Genomic DNA, 23547 nt, shown 5'->3' on the forward strand with positions numbered 1-23547 from the left:
TTTTTAATTTACATAAATGATTTACCAAATTGCATTAGTTCAGGAACAAAAGTCAGATTATTTGCAGACGATTGCATAATATATAGAACAATAAAAACAACACAAGACACAGATATTTTACAAAGAGAATTAGATGAATTACAGAAATGGGAATCAAATTGGAGCATGTCTTTCCACCCAGAAAAATGTCAGTTGTTAAGAGTAACAAAAAAACTAAAACAAATTAATTCCACTTATCTTATTCATGGCAAACCAGTAACACAGACTAAAAACGCAAAATACCTAGGTGTTATAATAAATGAAAAACTGTCATGGAATCCACATATTGATGAAACTACAAAAAAATCAAACAAAGCATTAGGATTTATTAAAAGAAATTTCTATAAATCAAATAAGAACATAAAACTAAAATGTTATTTAACCTTGGTTAGGCCAATAATAGAATATGCATCCTCTGTTTGGGACCCCTCAACTCAAGAAAACATTAAGAAACTAGAACAGACACAAAATAGAGCAGTGCGATTCATAACAAACGAATATTCACATTTGACTAGAGTAACACCTTTAGTAAAATCACTAAATTTAGAAAGCCTTCAGGACAGAAGGCTCAAAAGTAAAGTAGCAATCATACATAAAACACTGAACCATAATCTTCAAATACAAAAACAAAATTTAATAAAATACTCTGAAAGACACAAAGATAAAGGCACATTCCTCGTCCCATATGCTAGGACAAATTTGTACAAATACTCCTTCTTCCCTAGTGCTATTAGAGCATGGAATGGGTTGCCTGAGCTAGCCAGGAAAACCAGTGACTTGGCAGAATTTAAGTCATTGGTTAATATGCATGACTAAATGCATGACGCGTAGGACGTAATCATCTTCTTTTTTGAAGTAACGTCTGTATTATATAAGATAAGATAAGATAAGATAAAATATTGTTTTAAATCTAAGACTTAATCATATCTGGACTATATTTAGTATAAGATTATCCATACATATGATTTACATTAGTTGTTAACTACAGAAATGGGTCTGTACTATAACTGTGTGTTCACTGACAGTCTTATTAAAAAGGTTTAATATATATTAGACTATTGGTTAGTTAAAAGGGAAATTTTATTTCTATATCAAAATAATAGTAGCTTATATCTACTATGTAACTGTTAATACATTGAATGAATTGGTCATCCTATGTTTAACTTTAAATTTGCTCCAAGGTATGAAGCATGAAGAGATGTTTCTTAACATAGCTTTAGAATTGAATTAGCACTTTTTTTTTTTTTTTTTTTTTTTGAACGTTTTTAATTTTTTTAATATACTTTTGTTATGAATGATTTCTGATGTTTTCTAAATTTTACTGATTTTTCAGAAATAATTCAAAATTTTACTTCACAACATATTTATGGTCCTGGAAATCTGCGTCTTATGGATGTAACATCTGACCATGCTGGACTTTATGAATGCACCGTCATTCCTGCACAGGGTGAACCAATCAAGAGGACTGCCATTTTGGATGTCTTAGGTTTGTATAGAGTATTTTACCTTCTTGTGCAAAGTAGAAACATTTGGCTTTACTTTCATCTTTTGTTTTGAGACTCAAAGGAAAAATGTTAAATGGTCAATCGTATTATTTTATATTTATATAGAAATGAGATTTAGTTGACACCCAGCAAAGTTAAGCATTCAAGTTTGCTTCACAACAACACAAGGACTTAGTTTGACATAAACATTTTTTTTTTCAGCTGTAATGTTTTTTTTATATAATAAGTAACAACTTATGACCTTTTTTTTTAGAACCCCCCAAAGTAGAACAAGGTCCAGAATCCTATTCAGCTCCTGTTTCAAAGTCACAACATCTGTTCTGCAAAGTGTCGGGTAATCCTACTCCAGTCATAACCTGGTATCATAATGGAACAAATGTAGATGACAATCTGACCATGTTTCCTAAGGATTTCAATGTATGTTAAACACTTTGATTAGAAACTCTATTTCAAATTTTGTACTTTACAAATAGTTGTTTTATGTGCTGTACAATAATGTTATTTTCTTTCTTCTCAAGTCTCAAAGGAACAATCTAGTGCTCTACTTCCAACAAATTGCACATTCAGGTTACTATGTTTGTGTGGCAGAAAACTCTGTTGGACAATATATTGGTTCAGCATTTGGCAATGTCTATCTTACATGTAAGTAATTTCACTGACAAAGAAGATTTTACTTGTTTAAATAGCTTTAAATATATGGTATATGTTGTCCATGAAATCATTAAAGTTCATTGTTTCAACCAGTTCCTTCTCTATGCTTAGCAACTCCCAAGTCAAACTCTCCTGTCACATTGAAACTCTCAAATGGTGTTAAAATAATATGTAGTATTTTGGTGCCCCTTACATTTTGACTGCCCCCCCCCCCTCACCTCTTCTTGGTGTGCCACCGAAGAAAATATAATCATATAGCTGTACTGTTGCCTAACCTATTTTCTACCAGTAATAATTGTGTAGGGTATACATCTAAATAGATTGGTGTGTAGACGCTAGTTGTTTTTATTACATGATTTTAAACTGTGAATTAATTTGTATTTTAGCTGCTGCAGCTGCACAGCCAGTCAATGTCAAGATTTTTCCCTTAAACTCCACAACTGTTAATGTGACATGGCAACAGCCAGGTGCATCAGACATTAAAACCTATGTTGTGAATTATCAGGTTGTTGGTAAGTTGATGTTTTGTTTTGAACAGTTAAAGAACCAATGGAAGTATCATTTTTTATGTATAAGAAATAATATGATGACTTTCATTCCTTTAAATTTTGCATTATTTAGAGTTCTAAAAGGCATACTGGAAAAATAAAACTTTTTATATGCGAAGATCTTTTTGAAATGCAAAAGTATCATCAGGTATGAGCTTTAAAACAAATGTTTTGATCTGAATCCCTGCAAGCCTAACAACCTTGACTTGCATCTTTTCTTGTAGAGCTCTCCCGACCTAATCAGCAACAGTTGTGTCCTGGTCAAACTCAGTACTGTGTGTTACATGGATTGATGCCTTTCACCAATTACTCAGTATCAATTGCTGCCTTTACGTCATCAGGCTCAAGTTTAGTTACAAAGATGCAGTATGTTAAAACACCAGAAGATGGTATGTCATTTGCTTCTTAGCTGATAGATATAATTTGTTATTTTAGATTATCAGTTTGTCTGTTTTATAAGTTCTTTCTGGAACCTTAGTCCAACCTACTGCAGAACTGCATGGGATGATGTTGGGCAGAGTTCAAGTTTACATTCATCTGAAGTGCCAATAATTATCGATTTCAAGTCATAATTAGACAGCAGACTACATTTTTAACTTAAATTCAAATAAAGTTTGATGACCATTCTGCAATACATAAATAATAGTTGTCTTAAGAAATATATTACTGAAACACAAAATTTAATGTTTCAAAGGGTGAAAAAAATAACAAAAACTTATTCTTAGTACCTTCGTAAAGGTTAATAAAACACTATATTGTTTATTTTTTAGTAGTGCATTTAAAAAGATACTAATAGATATTCACATATGGCTCCTGTCTTGAGAGACATTGGACATGCTCAAATAATTTACTCGTGTTGATTGCTTTTCCTTGAATCAGAACACTCTGCTGTTGCTAAACATGGTAAAAATATAGTGGCAAACATTAAATAAAAAAATAGATGGAGCTATACATGTTCATGGTGGACACTCATTGATAGATCTGCAGCAACTACATAAGAACCCCATCTGTATTGAAATTAAGAGGAAGGATTCCAGATGGTGGTCTACAAATTAAATGGATTAAAATGATGAATAGATCTACAATTTTTGAAGCAGACTGGGAATCTTCGTCAGCATTAGTGCTATGTGAAAGGAAAGATGTATCAGTACAAAATGGATTGCTCTGCTTTATTGAATATCCTGTACACTATAATAGTTTTAATAATTTTTTTCTTAGTTGTATTGAAATGGAAGCAGTCTTCCATCATGAAATTCCTATTTGTTTAAATCAATTAATATCATTACAGTATTATTAATAAATAAACTCTGGTGCCTAATTCCATTTTCTAAGGCCTCAACATTGCCCCCTTACAGAAGCATCTGTGGAATAGAAAATGGGCCTACTGGAATAGAAAATGGGTAGGCCAATAGTGAAAACAAAATTGTTTCCCAGTAGATTACAGTATGACTCTAGGAGATTCATGTCTCATGTCTTTTAAACTTTGGAGTGGAAATTCAACAGAGACCTCCCTGCCAAGTAAAAAATAAATGAAATTTGTGGTCACATGAAGGAATTCTTCAAGGTAGTGTGTCATCAGTCTCTGAAACTGTATTGAAGGATGAACAGAAAGGAAATGAAAGACATAATTGTGATTTAACAAAGTGACCAAAGCCCAAAATGATCTGGATGAAGTGGGGAGGAAGAGCCTTTAGTCATTTCTGACTAGTGGGTGAGATCTTTTTCAAAAGTGTAAAGTTTCTGGGTCCTGGTGATAAATCCAACAAACTTCAGTGCCCTAGTTTTCTTAGTAACAATTTCTTTTTATAAAGGCTGCAAATTTGAGTTGTAAATAAAAAAAATTATATTCATGATAACAATAAAAATGAATTTTATGGTTTTTATATTCTATTGGTTTGCTGTTTTTTTTTGTTTTTTTTTTTTTCAAAAATAGTTCCACTAGCAGCTCCATCAATCACTATTTCAAGCCCTAAACCATATAGCATGTTAGTCAGTTGGACACCATTGACACTGAGCCAGAGTAGAGGCATTGTTACTGGTTATAAAGTTTATTACCGTAAAAAAGACAGGGATGGAGAATTTCCTGATGATGTAGCAGCTGATCAGACTTCTTATCTAATAGGTATTTAATGCATTTTAATGTTTGTTTTAGTTCAATATTTTATGTTTTCTACATTTGGTTTGACTGAATACATATTTGAATGATTGAGCAAGAGATTTTAAAGTTTTTTTTTTCATATTTTTTTCAAGCTAGTTATTCATCTTTGTCATTTGGGATTAGTCGAATGCTACCTAGGTCTAGTTTAATGTTATTTCCGAAGAAAGTGTATGTTTCTGCAGGGTAATAATGTTACCTGCTTGGGTTTAGTTTATTGGTACTTAATTTTAAGTTATTGTCATGTTTTTAATTGAATGTCACTTCAGCTAAAAGATACTTCCTTGTTAACTTTCATGTTACTTGGGCTTGATTTAATGTCATTTGGGTTTAATGGCATTTGTTTGTTGTTGTTTTTTGTTTAAAGTTTCTTGATGTCTTTTTTTAATTTGAAAGTTGTGTTGTTTACACTGTCAGTAACAGAGTTGCCTACAAGTATGCATCTTGTGTATATTGTAAGCAGATGGACACGAAAATATGCGAGTACCGTTTATCATCTGAAAATACGCATTTCCCCCGCAAAAGCAAAAAAAAAAAAAATTAAAAAATAAAAAACAAGTTGTTGCTTATCGTATAGATCAGTTCAACAATGCCTGGAAATGAACTATTCTAGATCTACCACGAGAGATAACCTTTTTCTTTTGCTGGCTTACGCGCGCAGACTAAAAATAATTACTAGATATCTAGATCTAAATCTTGATGATGGAAATAAAGGGTAGATGCTATCGCTTTCAATGTGTCAGTTTATTTCTAGAGTCTTCAAACTTATTGGGAATTATGAAGGCTATTTAAAGGTGTGTATGAGATTTAGAGTTAGTATTTCTTATTCAGGACAGAAATCTGTAGGCTTGTAATATACCTTTAAATAGCCTTCTTAATGAAGCTGCCTCTAGATCTAATTCAGGAGATGAAAGTGAGAAGGGCAGAGATTTTAATGTAAGAAGTGGTGGTTAATCTCTCTTAGCATGACAAAGGTAATCAAACTTATGTGCCCTTGGCTGGTTGACTCTAAAATTACAGAAAGCAGATCTAAAGCTTAAATTCAAAGAATGAAATCCCATTGAAGGCTGAGTTTATTTACAAAAGAACATTTTTAGCTTATGCAGAAAAAAATATTTAAATTCTTGATTCTTTGTGCCCTCCTTCAGTACATGTTTTCTAAAAAAAAACTTCAAGCATCAGAACCCAGAATAAAAAGCTTTTATCTTACAACAGCTAAAGTGTTAATATATTCAGCAGACTTAATAGCACAGCTTCTATATTAGAAACAAGTTCAATGTCCAGCTTCTATATTAGAAACCAGTTCAATGACTAATAAAGATTATCTGTCTGAAAACAAAACTTTTTTTTTTTTAGTGATTGTAGAGGATGCCAAAGCTTTCATTGCTGACTCTGCAAAAAACGGTCTGATTTAAGTCTAAATTCACTTCTAGAATAAAGTCCCTTTCTTTCAAATGAATTTTCTCTTGGTGCTATTATGGAATCAGGAATAAAACACTAGAGGCATTATGACCATAAATTCATTGCCAAGTGACAAGAATAGCAACAGTCTAACATATTCTAGAAACGTCTATGACAAAGAAAATTGTGTATATTTTGAAAAATGCACAGAATGTCTTATTTAACTTGATGCTGTGTTTTAATTTTTTGGATTGCTGCATTTCGAGTACCGTATGTTACCTGCTAGAATGATTTAGTCTTTCCTCGGTATATTTCTTTATATTTAGGAAAATACACATTTGCCCCTCAAAATACACATTTCCAGGTCTGGGAATACACATTTCCATCTTGCTATGTAGGCATCTCTGCAATAAGACTTTATCTTCCAAAGTAACGTAACATTTGTATGTTGGGTTTGGTTTTTTTTGTTGCACACTAAAAAAAGAGTTAAATATCAAACTCATCAAACTAAATACTTCATCTGTGAACATTGACTTGAAACACATAGCACATAAATAAATCATATAAGAAATAAAATAGCATGACTGACAAAAGCTATGAATGGTAAACAAAGCCCAGTGAACAGTGAATAATTACTGATCAAATCTATTATTAATGAACCCAATAGCTTATTTTCTTTTGATAGTCTCCCAGAAAGACTTTTCTAGATGAATTGAATGCATCATTCCCAACCTTCAGAATTGTTTGTTTTTCTATCATCTACATATTTATTTTGCATTAATATCTCTTTAAGGACTTCCCAATGTTTCAGTCAAACCCTAAGCAAACAAAAAAAAAAAAAGATCCATGTTTTGGTCATGGCTCTACACATACACAGCTTGACCTTTAATCTGGTTAGTTTCTACGTACTTGGTACCTGCTAGGTCGAATGTGACACTTGAGACCTGTGATCAAGCTTTTTTAAAGCCTTTAGATTGGTTTCTTTTTCTTAAAAGACAATTTATTTGTGTTTTTTAATAAGAGAATGCAATTAGTTTTTAACTGCTGAGAAAAATTGGAACAAGAGTCAGAATATAAATATTTCAATCAAATAAATATGATATTTGTAAAGATATGTAAAAAAAAATTGCATTAGGTTATTACAAGAAAGTAGAAATATAATTGAATTTAGTAAAATAAATAACATAGACTTAAATAAACAACTATATCAATAAAATTTTAAAAAGTTTCAATTGAAAATCCTTTTCCTCTAATATTGACACATCTAAAAAAAAAAAAAAGGAAAATTCCCATAAAAGAAAATCCCCATCCTGCTGCACATTTGTCTGGAGTTCAAAATAAAAGAAATGAGTTGTGTTTTTTTGTTCATTTTGAATTTTTAAAAATGAATTTCAAATTCCTGCTCCAGCTAATTTAGAACCATCAGTCACATATGAAGTGCTTGTTCTAGCTGCTACTAAGGCTGGTTTTTCAAAGTCTGACCAACAGACATGGACATCATTCACTATGCCTTCTGTGGAAGGTGCACCAGGTGACTATTTTTTTTTGCATTTTAAGAATAACATTTGCTTTTGTTATCAGATGTTTCTTTGAACTATCTACAAGTTTAAAAAAGCATTAATAAATTTATTTACATTGTTTTCACAATAAAAATGTAGGTTTCAAATGAAATTTTGAACATCAGTAGTAAATTTCCAGAACAATGGCCAAAAAAAAAAAATTTGAACCATAAAATATTTATAAATGTCAATTTTTAAAAATTATTATTATTATTTTAATTTGTATTATTGTTAAACAATTATTTAATTTTTTATTATTATTATTTTTTTAAAGAACTTATTTTATGTTCTTTTTTTTTGTCTTGTACCACAGGTAGCACAGAAAACTCAGATGGAAATGAATCAAGAGGTTTCAAAATAAGTGCTTACAATGTCACAGCTAATAGTGTTACATTAGAGTGGCATCCAGATATTAGCCGTGCAGGCTATGAAATTTGCTACCATATTTTTGATCAAGATAAGTCCACTGAGACATGTCTGGAGAGGTAACAACTGATACAATTTAAATTACATATATTTTTTATATTTTATCTACACAAAAAGCTTTATAATAAACTTGATGAGACTCCGAATTTAATTTTTTTTTTAAATCTTAATTAAGAATAGTATTAAATGTTAAGTAGAAGGAACTATTAAGAAACATAAATACCTAATCAGTGAAAATATATAGAGAGAGTTAGATAGATAGATAATAATATTATTTTTATAATAATATTATTGGCATTATGAATATTACCGATGTAGATGACATTAGAATAAACTAAATAGGACAGTTGGGCACAGACCAAATAAAATGATCATTTGTTTTTAATTTTATTTTGTTACCCTATGCACAGTAGCTATTAAAATAAGTCAAATCTTAAAGTGAAAAAAAGGGCCAAGAGAAATAGTGTACATGGCCAAGCAATGCATATAACCAATAAGGTCACAATACATTGTGTATATTCATAACCCATTACTAAACCTGCAACTTTTAGATCACTCCCTTCTGAGTAGAAATCTTTTAGGTTTTCTCTAAATGAATATAATTGTTTAGTAAAACAAAGACAGCAACTCAATTGCGCATAATAATGACATTTTTTTTTTAAGCTTACAGGTTTATTTTGTTGTTTTTTCACTATTCTCTAGTGTAAAAGCGTGAAAGTAGTTCAAATATTAGTTGGATGTCTATTAATTGTAACTTTGACATTAAGTTACTATCTTGGAGATTTAAAGTGGTAAAGTATTGAAAGCCACTTAGGAAAAAAAAGTAAAGTCTCTTAACATTAAAATTGTTAAAAATTCTTTGCTTTGCACTGAGCATGTTTATTTTTGAGCCTCCCACCCTAATTTTAGCTTTGTATTTTTCAGTCATATGTGTGCTAATTCAGTCAGCATGATATATTTAAATACTGCTTGTCCAGAAGTTTTTTTTATTGGTACTTTTATTTCTTGGCATATCTATCTAACATTCTTATAAATTATCAAATTCTGTGCCTCTTACAGCTTTTGTGACATTCCTTGTCATTCTAAGAAATAGTTTTTACTTTTGAAGCTCAAAAAGAGTCCTAAAATCAAACAAGAAAAATATAAAAAATACTTTAAAGAAAAAAAAAAGCTTATATTAAGTGTAATTGTATAAATTAGTTTGGATCAGTCATGTAGTTAAATTTGTAATAGATCTAGACTAACGATAATAAGTCTGTGCAATTAGAAATATTTTTACGATTTGTTATGTTTAGCGCTGTTTCATGCTTTTAGCTTTCTCAATGCACTATGATCTTATCACTTGTCTGGACAAGTTGGGAGTGGGGGGGGGGGGGAGAGAGAGAGAAAGAAGAGGGTATATAGGTGAAGATTACCCTGCTTTTTAAATGTATTTTATTTTCTAAAAGTTGTATGATTTGAATTCTAACTTGAGGGCTCGCGCTAATACACTAACCACTGTGCTAGGGAAGTGCTGATGAAAATAGAAGGTTTCAAAGTTATCTATTGTTAGTTTCAATTCTTTACACAAAGTATAAAGGGGACATTCAACTTATACCGTCAGATCTGTCATGTTCATGTACAATCTCTCCCTTGTTTGATACCAAACAAAATAATTAATTACCAATTATTAATTAACTAATAGTTTATTTTTTTTAGATTGATTCTTGTTTTGTCAAGTGCCGGTAAAGGAAATAATGGTGCAAAATTTCAACTTGATCCAAGATTGGGGATTGGGTGAGGGAGAAATAACATATACAAAAATTGTATCATACAAATAGATAGTGATATGATATAAGCTTAGATAAAAAAAACAACAGCTGAAAACAAACCTTTTGACATACTCTAGGTTATTATAATTAAAGGCTTTTTAAAAAGAAACCTTTCAAGTTTTTTTTTTTTAATTTCTGTTTGACGCATGGAAGGCTGCATAGCCACTTGAAAGACTGCACTCTTCTTTAATCTTAGGACTTGAAGACAAGCTTTGTTCTTATTTTAATGCATAATTAAATTTTGTTTGCCTAAGCCCTTCCTTTATATTTCTCCCTGTAACAGAGGGAGCTAAATCACTTCTTGCCTCAAAGCAAACATTTAAAGTTTTTCAGATAGTATGATAAGGAGATTTAGGCCAAGATTACATCCTAGCTCTATTGACTCAGAACAAAAATGCATATAAATGTAAAAAATGACAAAACTAAATTATTTCCTTTCTTACCCTGAAACTGTCTCATAATATAAGGATGGGAAACATAAGATTAAACATGGTTTATAAGCTTATTTTATTTTTAGGCTTGCAACTTGTTATCAATATATTGGCTTTAGATAATAAGATAATTTTATTCTAGGCTTACTTTGTAAAACATTTACACAAACAACTTTCAGTCCACTGGACATTCAGACCTACTTTCTGCTCTAAACAGTGGGGTGTGGCTTGGGGATTGAATGACTTGAAGAAATCAGAATGATTAGATTAAAAGAAGAAACAAAACAAAAACACTTAAAATATTTTTTAGGTCAGTTTCTGTACGCTTTATTTCTGTTTTATTTTTTAAATATCTATTCAATTTTTTTCTTTTTTTTTTCCATTAGCAAAAACAACTTAGTAGTCATCACTGATTTGGAGTCTTTTACCAAATATTTGTTTAGGGTACAACCATTGAATTTTGATGATGACTTTTATAGTGAGATTTATGTTAAAACAAAAGAAGCTAGTAAGTATCACCTATTTTACTTGTATCATTAGTATGCTGATTTTATGTGCTAAATGCACATTGAAAGACATATCTTAGCTTCTTGTTTTTTGAGAGTTCAGTCATAATGAGAAATTTAGAGGAGTCCACTTTTTCTGACCACCTATGCTTTACTTTGTTATATGTTGTGATGCTAGTATTTTATGATTAAAACAAATCAGTATTTCCAGAAGTAAGTCTAGTGAAACAGTATCCAACCACATTCTTGAATTTATGAAGTGATGATAAACAAACTAAAATCCGCTTTATAAGATTAAATACTTTGTTGTCTCAAAAAATTGGAATCACAAAATTATCACAAAATAAATAAGCAAGTCAATACTCCAAGCACAGAAACAGTATAAATAAATTTAAATAATAGAGATAGTGCTGAAATAAATCACAATAAATAATAGATTCCAAATGTCCAGTTTGCCACTTTAAATACACCATCTACAAATAGATTCCAAAATACTCTTGATTCTCCTTACTTTATATTTTATTTTTAACTTCCCACTTTTATGACTATAGCTCTCCAAAAAGCTTCTGACTTCTGAAAATAACTTTATATCAAAACATGTTGATTTTGGCCATATTGACCTATTTTATTTGGTAACAGGTGTAAAGAGATCAGTCCACTCCCATTCTTAATGTTTTAGCAACACCTAAATGTGTTTAGTTAACTTACATCAAATATGTAGACTTAAGTCAACTTTTTTTTCTTTCTGTCAGTGTCATCACCACCACTCAATGTGACAGTTGAAGTGATCAATGCTCGAACAGTGATGTTGACGTGGCTTCCTCCTGCTGAGCCTCATGGAGATATATCATTCTATCATCTTTTGTACAGCAAGGAAACGTCTGAACCTGCCCAAATGTCTTGGAAGACTATTACTGAGAAAATTGCAGAAGATAAAAAAGGTGTGGACATTGTCAACATTTTTATCCTCCTAATTAAATAAATTCTTTAAAACCATTGGCTATAACCTTATATCAACAGTTCCTTGAAGATTCAAGTGAATTGTTATCACCATCATCAATTATGTTTCTAACCTTGTGTTACTTAAAAGATTTTAAAATTTTCTATGTGCTATTTGTCTGGGTTGTGATTTTGGCCATGGCTCATATGCCCGGGCACCCCTGACAGTCTATCAGTTAATATATTAAGTAATTAAAACAGAACAAGTAATGGCAATATCAAATACTAGATCAGCGCGCCTAAGTTAATTGAAATTATGCAGTGTAGATCTAGTTTACAAGCAAGCACACATTAGGCACAGTGCAAACAGTCCAATCTGGTCTTGCGATGCCCGCAACCTAATGCCATGATGCAACTACAGATCAGGCTTGATTCCAGCACTGTCCCAAGCCTGCGTTCCTAAACAAGAAAAATATGCATTCCTTGTGACCGCCATTCACATGATTATAATACCAATGATCTTTACAGCTACAAAATAATGAAGACATTATATTAACCTAACTTAGCCAATACTGGGGAAAAAACTAAACAACACCCAGAAAGCTCCAGCCAAGAATCTGCTACCCAAGCAAAACAAAAAGAAGCAATGACTTCAACATGGCGCACCCTTAGAAACAGCACCCAAACTAGTATGATGCTCAAAAGAAACACACTTGGCAAAGAAGCAACTCCATATGCGCATGACACTCTTAAAATGTAACTTTTTTCTGCTACTCAAACACAATAGGAACAAAAGTATCTCAACTTAAAAGTTTATATATCATGAGTATGTAAGAAATTTTGATGGCTCTGAAAAAGGGTAGAGGGTATCTTTTAACATTGTCTGGTATATGTTGATGTGAAATTTACTAAGCTATACTTACTTTCTCAATAAAAAATCTCATTTCTTCATAGTATGTGTTGACTTAATCTGATTTGTTTTCATGTGTGCTGCCGATTTAATGCAAGACATTTGGCGCAAAATATCTTATTTAAATTATATATCTTTCATTTAAAAAGAATGAGACATAACTACATTTTGTATGTGTGTTTTTGTTTAAAAGTATTTTTTTTATGTAAAACTAAGTTATTTACTCTTTGTCCACAAGATTTGAGATTTATGTTTTTTGTGTAATTATTTTTATATCACAAAGATTGTAATGAGTTTGTGGGTTTTAATTTTGTCCAAAAAACAAATTGAAACAGAAAAAATCAATGCAATTTTTAGTACATAATAAAATATTTATTGAATATATACCTCCAACCAAAAAAAGAGAAACTGATACATGTCATTCTAGGCAATTTGGGTTACCTCCCCTCTAGTTTATGGGGGTGGGGAAGCATGTCAAGATCATGGTCTCAGTAGGAAGCTGTCCTTTCATTTTATGTTTGACATGTTCCCTCGGAATTTCAGAGGATTAAATCCAAGCCCAAACCGCCATAGGATGTGGATAGTTGTGTGTTGGGTTCAAATCCAGGAGTATCAAGAAGACATGTCTTAAGTAGATATTGTACAGATACACAGCCATCCATCTAATGGCATTCATGAAATAGTCAAAATTATTGTAACTTTTTGGGGGATGAGAAGGGGATGAAAAACAATTATTATAAATAGTTTGTTATTTTTATAAATTATGTTATCTATTAGATTTGTATTAGATTAAACTATTTCATCCTTTTGTACTAAAGAAGGGCAGGGGGCTGTACCATTGGAGGCTGAAAATTAAAAGATTTGGTCAAATAAACATGTACATTTCAAAGCCATTATTCAAAACAATTTCTTTTCATCTTGCATGGAAAAAATTACTGTACCAACATAATCAACATCAGTTATCTATAATTTCACACATTTAATATATCTATTAGTTCTATTGAAATATGATGACGCTTATGCAAAACATTAATTTTAGTGTAAAAGACCACTTTTTTTTTTAACAGTACAATCTGCTTCAGTAGCTGACCTTGAGCCAGGGACTTATTTCTTTAAAGTGGCTGCTGTGAATCTAGCTGGAGAGGGCATGCACTCTGACAACCAAAGTGTTGTAATCAAATGTTATGATACTGTGCATTTCTGTGTCCCACCCATCTCGAATACAGGTAAGTGTTTGAACAGAACCTAACAAACAGTGATTTTAAATCAATTGTCCAGAATGAGACCCTACTTAGCTCATTGTTTTCCTTCACATTATTCTTTAAAATAATTCAGCTCAGCTGTTCAAGAAATCCCACACGAGACTCATACAAACAATTGTGTAAAAATGTTTGATTTCTGAATATTTTTGTTACCATGGAAGAAAAGTGAATTAAAGTCATTCTAAAATTGATGTTGCTGCCATCTGGATATTTCTGACTGATCATCATGAGGAAAAGTTGTGTGTGTGTGTGCAATAAGTTTAAAAAAACCCAACTTGTTTCAGTGTAAAATTAAGCATAGCTGTTTACAATGGCAATGTTAGAAAAGGGTTTATAAACTTGCATATATTACTATTATCAACCTGTAACTGAAAGTCCAAACTTGTATTTATTGAATCAGTTGAAATATTCAACATTTTTGGTTAAGCTATACAGGGGGAAAAGGGTTCTTGTTATTTACAGATGGTCCTTCAACAAAGATTATTTTATCCTATGGTATCTGTGTGTTGACTGCTAGTTATACATATTAATAAGAGATTTAATGTAAACCAAGTGATTCAGGTAACCCATGATCTAATGGCACTAGTAAAGAAATATCACTTGCCATGAATTTGTCCTAGAAAAAGAAATGTCCCTTTGTCTTTGTGTCTGAGTATTTAATAACTAATGTATTGTAAGTTTTAGATCAGTGTTTTTATTGCTATTTTACTTTTATACTTTTGTCCTTAAGTGTCTCTAAGCTTAGTTACTTTATGCTTTCTATGGTTTTTTTTTATTAGAATTGAAGGATCCCAAACAGAGGACACATTCTAATATTCATCTAACCTAGGCTAAATAGAAATTTATAGTTTAATGTTCTTGTTTGATTTTATAAATTTCTTTTTATAAACCTCAATGCTTTGTCTAATTTCTTCATTATTTATTGAATTTGGGGATTACATGAAAAGTTTACATTTATTATAACATCTAGGCTTTCTTTTTTTTTTTTAAGTTAAAGTGGTTTACCTTGAATGAGATTAGTAGTTTGTCTTTCTTCTAGTATTTTTTTTTGTTTTTGTTTAGTTACTTTTAATAATGATGGATATGTGAAGCTTTAAGTAGTATAAAATAAAGAATTTTATATCCATTACAGACCAGCTTCAATAGTGCCTATAACAAGGCTGCCTCTAATGTATAACATGTTTTTTTTTGCTATCAGACCAGCTAATTATTAGTTATTAGAATCTAAATAGGATTATTCATCCTTATATGTACTGATTATTTGACGTCTACTACAGCTAGAAATTAATTCTGCATTTTGTCACTATGGTTTGGACATTTTGTTTAATTTTTTATATATATATATATATATAATTGTCTCTTTATCTGAAGTATTTTTCAGCTCAACAAAATATTCTAGAACAGGATGACCCATTTTTGTATCTAAATCACTTTGAAATCAATGCACTCATTTCAATTTCAGAAGCTCCTCCTGATATATCATCAGTGCAACAAAAAAGCAGTGTTACATTTATAGTGGGCATTGTAGTAGGCCTCTTCCTCCTGGCACTTTTAATCTTTATGTCAGTTTACTGTTGGAAGCGTAGGTAAGAATAATTTTCATTAATATTTACTCTTCAAAAGCTGCTAGGTAAAATCTATATTGATATATATCTTCTGTTTGCTAAATAAACCATACAATCTGCTTAATAATTTTAATAAACTCATTTTGAAACATATGGGAAAATATATATATATATATATATTAGCTTTACCATATTTGATGTAAATAAGGACTTTTTTGATTTGTATATTCTTTAGGTCTGCTTCTAGAGAGTTGGATCCCAACTCTAATCATGCTCCAATATATCGAGGCAATGGCCACATCTCTTCACTTTCTAATCACCAATCTGGGCAGAAACCAGGCAATGGACATGCTCACCTTACTCAAGGCAATGGCTCTGGTGACTTTGGTCATGACAATAGTCATTCTCCAGAATCCACCCCAATGTTACAGAAAGTAATTACAATATTTTTTTTTTAAAACTTTGTCCATCATTTTATTGTGCATGAGATGGCAGGGATTATTGTATTTTGTGTCACTACTAGATTTAGTTGGTTTCAGTATTACAATACTTACCCATTCTGTCAACCACCATTGATTCGCATTATGTACTGACATAATGCTATATGATCATGTACTATTATCTAAAAGGCTTACAAATCACATATAACTAATGCTATGATGATTTATTTATGTTATTTCAAAGCAATAACTTTTTTCTTCTAAAATGCTCTATTAAATTATCTGATTATTCTGTTCTTTTTTAGTTGTCTGAAAATGAGCAGTCTGACTCTAAAGGTCCACCTGGTTTGATAATACAAAATGGTCTTCGATCAAATGGTATTATAAAAACAAACCATAAGTCACCTGGTCAAATAGTCATTTCACGATCTGGAGATCCTAACAGCAGCATTAGTTCTGAGGTAATATCTGCAAAAGTTTTAGTCTTTATTTATAAAATCCTCATATCTGTCAAGTGATAAAATCTTTAAAGTGATAGGGCAGTTGTTGTTTTTTTCAGGTATCTTTTTTTTTTTTTTAATTTCAAATTGGACTAGAGAGTTAACAGCAAAAAATGTGAAAGGCATGAGTTGTGGTACTTATATATGTGATTTTTACTACTTTCTCATTTTAGGACATCTTTCCTTTTTTATTTTCTCTTTATTTTTTTATCACCAACACATTTTCTGTAATTAAAAGTACCTGTAGAGAAAATAATTATCCTAATGTGGATTTATTTCCATTAACCCTAAAACACCTATTTCTGGATAGATAAGTTACTATCTAAATCCTAAACAAAGTTTTCAAAAAATTATTAAAATATACATTAAAAAAGATCAAGCTTTAAAAATATTCATTTTCCCAGGTAGACACCACATACTAACACTATCTTTTCAAAAATTTTCAGAAAAAAAAAAGCTATGCACATCTGGTTTTCACTAAAAAATAAAAGTCACCTTGCTTATGCTTTCCTGAATGATACACGATGAGCTCTTCTTGTATGAAAGTTTTAAAAACTGGTTGCTGATGTCCTAATGCATCTTACCCCAATTAAATATAAATGATAAAAATTACAGTTGATTAAAAAGATTTTTTTTTATGTCAAAAATTATAAAATTTGTTTATTTGTTCTTTTTAAGGAGTTGCAGTTATTGATGGTGACTACAACACCAGTGCCTACAGCCATAAGCCATAGTATGGAGATGGTGCCTATGTCAACTTTAGATGACATTGATAGAATAGATGAAGAGCAAGGAGATCACAGCAGTGAAGATAGTGGAACAGGGTGCAGGCGTGCTGGCATGCCATGTGGAGAGCACCATCTGAGTGGCTCAAGTCCGGCTAGTTCACCTGGGGGAAACAGCTTACATAGACAAAGAGCTTGGGAGAAAGGAAGGCAAGGGGATGAATTTGGGGGTGTTTTTATTGACAGCTCAACGGGTGCAGCAATTAAGCTTTTGGGGGATTGCATTGAAGAGAAAAAGAAGGCGGGAGAGGGTTGCTATGATGATGATTCTGCCAATGATCGAGATTCTGGTCATGGAAGTGAAGTCAAATCCCACATTGGAATCCAGAGCAGCGAAAATCACTCGCTGTCACCAAAAACAGGTACATCATTGAAAACAAGTGTGCCTGAATTATCTGAGTCTAATGACTTGGGGTCAACTGGACAAAGGGAAGATAGAATATCCCATAACCCTTCAGCAGTGCTTGTGGCTTCTACCCAGTCAGTATCACCCCCACCTTCTCAGCAGCTACCACATTTAAGCAGCAGGAATCTATTCAACAGTAACAGGTCTCACAATGGCCATCGCCAGCATCAGCGAGGTGTGCGTCAGCATTCTGATCTACCACCACCACCACCTCCTCCTCCACCCCATCTCTCTTCACAAACTCTGCCACACCATCAGAATCTACAGGCAGCAGGCCCAGCTTCAGCAACTACCGCAGCAGAGGCCATTAACACCAGCAGCAGCAGAGAGGAAGGAGGAGAGAATCTGTCGAATGGTCTAGGCAGCATCTTATTCAGGCAGTTAGAGGGTAAAACAGCAGTTGCATTTTCCCCTCCTCGTCCGCCACCGAGTCCTCCAAACATTGCTTGATGGTAGAAGTCTCAAAATGTAGACAATACGCAACCAGAAAATACCTCATTTAGCTGCTCAGGAAATTTGCAGCCTCATGGAATACAAAACAAAACAAGAGTTATACCTCAGTCTGAACCTTTTACCTCATCTTATTGATAAGATTATAGAGAGTCAATAGTGAACACTCTTTCACTAGTAACTTTTATCTATGAAAAAAAAGACAAATGCATGGATACCATAAACTTCAAAACATAAAACATTGAAGGTGTACTAAATTAAGTTTTTGGAATTTAAGATCTTATCAACTTTCTGAACCTCAGCATTTTGGGCATAAGCGCAAATGCATTATTATTATATTTGTAAATATTTATATATATATCTCTCGCTATATATATTAACATACTTATTTTTATTTAATTGAAGGAAGTTTTAAAGCTGTGAAGGATTTTTTGTTTCAAAAAACAACACTCTAGCTTACAGCTACAAAAATTGTCTACAAATACATTTAGTATTATATTTCTGTTGTCTCATTACTTAAATCAGGTCTCCTAGCAATGTAAAGGAGAATTATAGATGGTCAAAAAAAACATCATACAACCCAACCCATGTATTATGTTAAAAGACTAGCTCACTAACAATGACGATATATGCCTAGGCCATATTTTTACTCAAACTTAGCACTTGTTAACATTTTAAATATTAAAAGCCAAACATAATGCTGCCTTTTTGATAAACCAAATTTGTTAGTTTGACTTGAAACATAAAAACCCAACGCCCCCCCCCCCCTCTCAAATCTTCATTTTCCTCTCATTGATACTCTTGTTTTTGATGCTTCCCTTATTTATAAATCTGATGCTGTAATGCATTGATTAAGACATGAAATATAAACCTTAAAAATATTTAAAAAAACAAAGTGTTGTTAAACGGATGCATGGGTATTTATTATTCTTTAAATGCCTGGTTTGCATTTGTTCATACTATCTTCAACCTTCTGGTTTTTATGTTTATAGTGTTGTTTTTTTTTATTCTTTTATTTGTTTGTTTAGAGACAGCTATCACAGACAAAATGTTGAATTTATTCAGTTTATTTTGACAAACTGATGAAATTATTTTCTTTTTGGTAGTTCTTCTGCATTTATCTGTCACTGTTTTTGCTTATATTTCTATCGGATTAATTTGACTCTTTAGGGTAGCTTACAAGTCATTGATATAGATTTGCATAGCTGAATTAGTCGTTAAACGACATCCAATGATTATTAAAAACATTTTGCTTTTTTTGTTCTGCTTACATGTGCATTATGTTCAGCAAATGACAGCTAAGTAGATCTAGGCTTTACATTCACTTTTTCTGTCTACTTTTTGAAACTAATAAAAGACTGGGACCAAGAAAACAAGCTATTTGATTTGATGAAGATACATTAGTATTAAATAAGTATTTAAAAAAGTTGGTACTTCTTACAAAAATAAGATTCATGAGGTAAACCATAGGGTGCATTATTATTAGAAATGAATAAAAAGATGATTCCTGGTTTTTAAATTGGCCCCAGCTATTAGAAACACTTTTATTTAAAAGATGTTATTTATAAATCTTTTAAAAACAAAATTTTGCCCTGGAAAGATCTTGTTGCTCAAAAACCAGTATTATTTTTTTTTTTTTTTGTTTGTTCATTAGAATTTTTAAGATTTTCAATAAATATATCATTTTGAAACTTTTTTTTAGCAAGCTAAACATTCACACTGAGTAACAGAAATGAGTACAAATTGCATTTGAATTGGTGTCTTTTTTTTTTTTTTTTTTAAATCCTATATAATTTCTTCTGAACTTCCTAGCTCGTCACTGGCTTTGTATTAAGTTTCATTGTGCTACTCCTGTCATTGTATTGTAGCTAGCTCTATTTCATGCCAACCTCCACTTGCATTACTTTCTTATACCTCTTCTTATACTAGTCTAAATTGAGTGAGTGAGTTATTCTTTTGGTAAAAAAAAATGTTTAAAAATGCTGTCTTATTAAAAGCATTTTATTTAAAGTTACTTTTTTTTAGGCTTTCAGAAACAATAATTTAAAAAAAAAATATTTTTTTTAGTCATGAAAATTGTAATGTACATTATTGAGACATATAATTGAGCTGTATTTAAAAAGTTGTTGTCAAAACTGTAAACTTTGTCTTGGAGACGATTACCTTTCCATTATTTTGTTTGCTATTTGATTATTGTTGCAATGTTTTTAGAGTAACATGAATGAATAGAACTGTTGTGTTTTTTCTTTGGTAAAAAAAAAAGGAAATCATTTTTGTATATTTTGTACATAAATATGTTAGAGCCAACTACTGAAAGATATGTACATAGAAAAATACCCAGTAATTTTTTTTTTTTAATTTTCTATTCAAAACTAATGTTTTTCAAAACTAAGGAAGGAATTTCCATAAAAAAAGTAATCTATTTTATTTTGTTTCTGATTAATTTCTAATTATATTAATTAGTTGTACAGTACTGTACATTATGCCCCATTTAATATATTAAGAAAATATAAACACTTGAAATTAGAACAGGGCTACATTAATAAATGTAAAACACATTAAATACAACATGGTTCCATAAATAAAAGTAAACACTTCAAATGAAACATGGCTACATAAATAAATGTTAAAAAACAACGTTTATAACTTGTATCGCGACTATTTATTTTGCATTTGAACATTTTATCTCTGGAAATCCTGTTTTCTTTTGTGTCATTGAATGTTTTGCCTATATTGTGATTAGCTTAAGTTTAGTGATGACTTGAGTAAGTCTTACTTGGCCATTTTAGAGACGGCTAACAACAATGATTGAATTGTGTGGAATATTGTCTTATGTAGGCTATTTTATTATTGCAACATAAATTGTAGTGATTTAACTACATCGTCTAGGTTTTGAGTGAAATAACTTTTTATGGAACATTAGAATTGAGTTGAAAACTTTGAGATTGAAAACACATTCATTAACTTTCTACATAAGGATAAAAAAGGATTGTGGAAAAAAAATTCTTTTTACTAATTACAAGATTAAAAAAAAAACGATCTGATATTTTAAATCTGTAACATATACATTATTTTAATTTATTCTGTCATCAAAATAATGTATGACCATTTTTTTAAATTTATTTTTTTTTACCTGGTAAAGATTGAAGAGACATGTTTGTAAGCTTTGAAATGTAAAAATTAAACAAAATGTTAGTTCTATTTTGCAAAGTCTTACTTAATTGCAGTAAGTTTTCTGCATTCTTTTGCTATGTTAGCTTCAGTTTAAACAAACAAGGAATTGATCTTAAAATATATAGTTAAAAGTTGATTAAGTAATAGAAGAAGTAAAATTCCCTTATTCAAAATTTGATGATTGTCTACAATAGATCTTATGTGTTTGTTCTGAATTCCCATAATAAGGTAATTCATTTATTTCTGCAACAGTTCCTTACACTACCTTTGGTGGCTTAATGTGTAATGGAGCTTTGTTCAATGTATGTATAAATGACAAATCATATTTACTCATAGACAGGTTACACTTTTCAGTGTTGCAATTCATTTTTTCGGGGCAGCTGATTGCTTGTATTTAATATATATATAAATATATATACTTTTTTTTTTTTTTTTTGAATCTCTTTGAAAATCTTTGACATTCATTTCCCATAGTGGAGCGATTAGTGTGTATTGATTTCTACCTGAAATTTGTGTGTTTCAACTTCTTATGTTGTTGGTCTTCAATTCATAGGAATGTTGTTCTTTTCACCTTGCCCTTATTTATTGATGTTTCAAATCATGTTAGAAAAAGAATTTATTTTCAGTTAAAAAAAAACACTTTTTGGACTTTTTATTGACCATACTGCAAAAACAACAAGACAAAACTAAGCTCTCAGATGCAAAATTTAAAACCACTTAATTTTTTTAAATATGCTGTTTTTGTTTCTTTAAATACATATTTGTATCTGTAACAATTTTTTTTTTTTGTAAGCTTTTCTGTTGTTGTTTTTTTTTTTCTACTTCATCCTAAAAGTGAAATACTTTTTTTATGAATAAATTAAGTGCACTTTTTATCCAGGTAGCTTGCAAATCTTGATTAAATGACAAAACAGCATTTTAACATTTTCTTTTTCCCAATGATTTTCTTTGTTACATTCAAATTGTTATTACCATAACGCCTCAACAAAACAAACAATTTTCTTTGAAACATTAGCCCAATGCTATTCTCCAGTCTTTAAATAGTGTTAAAATTGTCAATTGTACAAGTCAAATGCTTTGTTCTCCTTTGTTGACCCAAACTAAAGCAGCTATATAATTTTTTTTTTAAATTTTTGTTCTATATGTAGTTCTTGTTTCCTGTCAAAAAGCCATATTCATCAGTACTTAATAATCAAGTAATGAACATGTATATCTAGTTACTTATAATCCCTCTCAAAGTTTCACTTTGCAAGCTTTGGTTATAATCATTAAATTAAGCCGAACTCATAATTTAACAGTCAGCTTTTCTTTAAAAACAAAAGAATTAAGAACATGCAGAGTTTCAAATTAAGTTTTAAAGTCAGTTTTTTTCAGGTACTTTGATTTTGAGGTCTGTCTATTTGCAGGACTTGAAAGATAATATTCTCTTATTGATATTAATTTATGCTATTTTGTTTTCTTTAAACAATGTGTGTGTATATTAACTCTTTCTCTCCTAATTGATGATACCAGCGCCGATTTGACCCCATTAAATTAATTTTTGGTTTTATTAACTTTAATTTGCGTTGTGTAAAAAGAGCATGCAATCCTCTTTTATTCTATACCAAATAGAACATTTTCTGAGGATAAAAAAGTTATTGAAGTTTAAACAAAACAAATTAGTGAAATGCAAATGAGCAAAATGAATAATTCCATTGGAATGTGGAAAATAATATGGAGAGAAAGAGTTAAACATTTCTAGTTTAGGATTTTTTCATTGTTAGTTTTCTCAATATATTCTTTACTAGTGGTCCAATTTCTAGTCTCTAATGAATGTATTATTGCCGTATAAGACCCATATCTACAATTCAGTTGATTTGACTTATATATTACAAAATATTCTTAGATAATTTTGAAACTTGCAAACCAATGGTCTGGGCTGTTAAAAATCATGGAAATGCATGTGGGTCAGTAGTCTTCATTGTAACACTAACTCTATTATTTGAGCCAATTTCTCCGAGAGAACTACCTCCGTGTTGTACAACTCAGGGATCAGATGCACACGCAGATTTTCCTTTCTTCATTTTTTCCCCCCCCCATTTGTC

The 23547-nt window shown here is 30.9% G+C and overlaps 1 protein-coding gene across 2 annotated transcripts in view; it reads left to right on the top strand.

Annotated features, from left to right (window-relative positions):
- The window catches only part of LOC106066595 (immunoglobulin superfamily DCC subclass member 4-like), a 50418-nt gene extending 28258 nt beyond the window's left edge, over positions 1–22160 (top strand). The window contains exons 6-20 of one of the 2 annotated variants that reach the window (XM_013225664.2): positions 1373–1525; positions 1798–1961; positions 2063–2186; positions 2582–2707; positions 2968–3132; positions 4677–4865; positions 7708–7830; positions 8181–8343; positions 10913–11034; positions 11785–11973; positions 13949–14107; positions 15606–15729; positions 15944–16142; positions 16454–16609; positions 17327–22160. In XM_013225664.2, coding sequence (XP_013081118.2) covers positions 1373–1525; positions 1798–1961; positions 2063–2186; positions 2582–2707; positions 2968–3132; positions 4677–4865; positions 7708–7830; positions 8181–8343; positions 10913–11034; positions 11785–11973; positions 13949–14107; positions 15606–15729; positions 15944–16142; positions 16454–16609; positions 17327–18289 — 3119 coding nt within the window. In that variant the 3' untranslated portion in view covers positions 18290–22160. Of the gene's footprint in view, positions 1–1372; positions 1526–1797; positions 1962–2062; positions 2187–2581; positions 2708–2967; positions 3133–4676; positions 4866–7707; positions 7831–8171; positions 8344–10912; positions 11035–11784; positions 11974–13948; positions 14108–15605; positions 15730–15943; positions 16143–16453; positions 16610–17326 lie in introns of both variants that reach the window. The other variant, XM_056028910.1, reaches the window with a different exon arrangement.
- Positions 22161–23547: the final 1387 nt, after the last annotated feature.

The sequence above is a fragment of the Biomphalaria glabrata genome, chromosome 1 (assembly GCF_947242115.1).
Source record: "Biomphalaria glabrata chromosome 1, xgBioGlab47.1, whole genome shotgun sequence".
Classification (NCBI taxonomy): domain Eukaryota; kingdom Metazoa; phylum Mollusca; class Gastropoda; family Planorbidae; genus Biomphalaria; species Biomphalaria glabrata.